The sequence below is a fragment of the Bufo bufo genome, chromosome 1 (assembly GCF_905171765.1).
Source record: "Bufo bufo chromosome 1, aBufBuf1.1, whole genome shotgun sequence".
Classification (NCBI taxonomy): Eukaryota; Metazoa; Chordata; class Amphibia; order Anura; family Bufonidae; genus Bufo; species Bufo bufo.
Genome location: NC_053389.1, coordinates 324,031,116 through 324,034,006, shown reverse-complemented (window position 1 = coordinate 324,034,006; position 2,891 = coordinate 324,031,116). Strand labels below are relative to the sequence as shown.

The window sequence follows — 2,891 nt, the reverse complement described above, 5'->3', positions numbered from 1 at the left end:
CCTGTCGGCATTTCAAAAATCGCGCGCCTGTGTTGATTCGGCGCAGGCGCTCTGAGATGAGGAGGCTCGTCTCCTCAGCACTCCCTCAGTGCGCCTGCGCCGATGACGTCTTCTATTTCGGTGATGTCATCGGCGCAGGCGCACTGAGGGAGTTCTGAGGAGACGAGCCTCCTCATCTCAGAGCGCCTGCGCCGAATCAACACAGGCGCGCGATTTTTGAAATGCCGACAGGGCTGGCCGGAGGAGGAGAGCGCAGCTGGCCCTGTCAATCAACAAGAGGAGGGGGCGGATTTCTGCAGCAGCTACCAGCAAGTAGCCGCCCTACTTGCTGGTAGAGACCGAATTTGCATATGATAAAACTTCGTTTTTTGAATAAACTGCTGGATCAATGTAAGTAACACCATTATATTTTCACATATCGCTATATAACTAATTTAACTAGCCCCAAAAAAAAAAATCACTTTAGTGGGGTGACAGAAGCCCTTTAATCATATCTGTAGGAAATGTTTTCAGGGGTCCATGTTAAAAACTTGTGGCTTACAAGGTCAGCACTGATCTCTGAGACCAGGTTGACAACATGGGCAAGTGTGGTGGGTTCTAGTATGTATATATTTATTTTACTCTCGTATATCGCGCTGACAAATTCTGCATCAACCTGTCCTTAATAGGGATCACAATCTAAGGTCCCTATCAGTACGTCTTTGGCTTGTGGGCGGAAACCCACGTAAACACGGGGAGAACATACAAACTCCATGCAGATGTTTATCCTTGATAAGACTCAAACCTAGTATGACCCCAGCGCCGCTGCAAGGCACCAGTACTAACCACTGAGCTTAGTGGTGGCCGGGACTATCGGATCGCACATAGTCACGCACATGCAGCAGCTTCGGTCCTATCCACCTTCCATCTGCACTGCAGCGGTGGCCGTGACCCTTCGATACGAGCGGTGTATAAAGTGATGGAAAAATGAATCCAACCAAGCAAAGGAGGCAATATGGCCAATCACAGTACATTAGTGTTAACTTTCTCTACATGACAAATGCCACTTGCTGAAGTGAGACAACCCCTTTAAGGGGAGATTTATACTGGGTTTACCTGCATTTACACCCCTCCAAATAGTTCCTATCCTAACATAAAGCATATAATCAATATTAAACACTGCAAATGCATCCCCCATTAAGTGATATTCAAATGAAACGACATATTAGGCAAACAAATACAAAATGTGTCCTTTTTAAGTCATTTTGCCAGGTAGTAATTCGGTTCCTTATAAGGGAGAGGAGATGTAGGTAAGATGTGAACTTGCAGAAGGTGACATTTGTCTATATCTGCCCAGGGTCGGGGGCACGCTTCTCCTCACATGCCAGGTAAGCTGCCAGGCACTGGCAGGATGGAAGCCTAGATGCAGTGTTGAAAGCTCGTGTTCACTTCCCACACCCCCTCCTCCACTCCCACATCAGCCTCCGTGTCAGCAGCAGCAGCAGCAGCAGCATCCAGACTAGTGGCTGCTGCCCGCACCGAGCACAGACCAGTCATTGCCAGCACTGTGCCCACCGCTCTCAGCTGCCGGGGTGGGAGGAGGTAACTGGGTTGCCTAAAAGTTGGGGAGGGGGGACTTGTCCCCCCTGTCCCTTCCATTGTTTGCTCCTATGTCTGTAGCGAGCGAGCACTGCTCCTTTTTGATGTTGTACTGAGCGATGCGCATGCGCGGCACTTCAGCATTACTGCACTGGTCACAATAAGTTGGATGTCTTCTGCTCTTCACCTAAATCATATCAAAAAGCTAAAGGGATGTTGAGAATCAAGAGAAAAGGTTACGTTGGGATCTGGTCATTCCAAGTTCTAATTGCTATGGTCTGTGCACAAAGGTAAGTGCTTTCAGATGAGAGGGGCATGCACTTGGCTTGGACCCTAGTGTCACTGTGTGCTGGGGGGGCATACATTCATATATTGCTTTGTGTTTTAGTGCCAATGAACCCAGCAATATGTCAGTGGTAAAGGAGACCGTTGATAGACTCTTGAAGGGCTATGACATCCGTCTGAGGCCAGATTTTGGAGGTAAATGACCTGATCTCTAGTTTTTGGGCTGAATTTTCGGTGCAGGTGCAATGATAATACTGATCTGTAGCAAACTTTAACCCTTCCCATCCCCTGCACTGTTCCTCTCCCCTCTGTACTATCTTGTACAAGGCATTGACCATTGCCATTAATATTTTAGCTGATCAGTCCCGTCTAATCACGATGAGCTTCCAGCATGCTATATTAAGGTTTCAGACGCATTCGCCTTGTATATTCTCATAATCTGGGACTAGACTTAGAAGGAGTTTGAATGCAGCTGTAATATGCATGGGCTGGAAGCATTTGGGCTATATGGTCAATCCCAATGTCCCTGATTGTCTGTGTATTCCTAGTCCTAATGGGGATCTACACAGAGGTGTGCATGCCCATGGGCTGGAAGCATTTGGGCTGTATGGTCAATCCCAATGTCCCTGATTGTCTGTGTATTCCTAGTCCTAATGGGGATCCACACAGAGGTGTGCATGCCCATGGGATGGAAGCATTTGGGCTATATGGTCAATCCCAATGTCCCTGATTGTCTGTGTATTCCTAGTCCTAATGGGGATCCACACAGAGGTGTGCATGCCCATGGGCTGGAAGCATTTGGGCTATATGGTCAATCCCAATGTCCCTGATTGTCTGTGTATTCCTAGTCCTAATGGGGATCCACACAGAGGTGTGCATGCCCATGGGCTGGAAGCATTTGGGCTATATGGTCAATCCCAATGTCCCTGATTGTCTGTGTATTCCTAGTCCTAATGGGGATCCACACAGAGGTGTGCATGCCCATGGGATGGAAGCATTTGGGCTATATGGTCAATCCCAATGTCCCT

At 48.1% G+C, this 2,891-nt stretch overlaps 1 protein-coding gene across 2 annotated transcripts in view; it reads left to right on the top strand.

The window, feature by feature from the left end:
• The first annotated feature begins 1,791 nt into the window (after nt 1–1,791).
• The window catches only part of GABRB2 (gamma-aminobutyric acid type A receptor subunit beta2), a 541,152-nt gene continuing 540,052 nt past the window's right edge, over nt 1,792–2,891 (top strand). For both annotated transcript variants that reach the window (XM_040441998.1, XM_040441999.1), the window contains exons 1-2: nt 1,792–1,868; nt 1,967–2,058. In XM_040441998.1, the coding sequence (XP_040297932.1) occupies nt 1,792–1,868; nt 1,967–2,058 (169 nt within the window). The remainder of the gene's footprint in view (nt 1,869–1,966; nt 2,059–2,891) is intronic.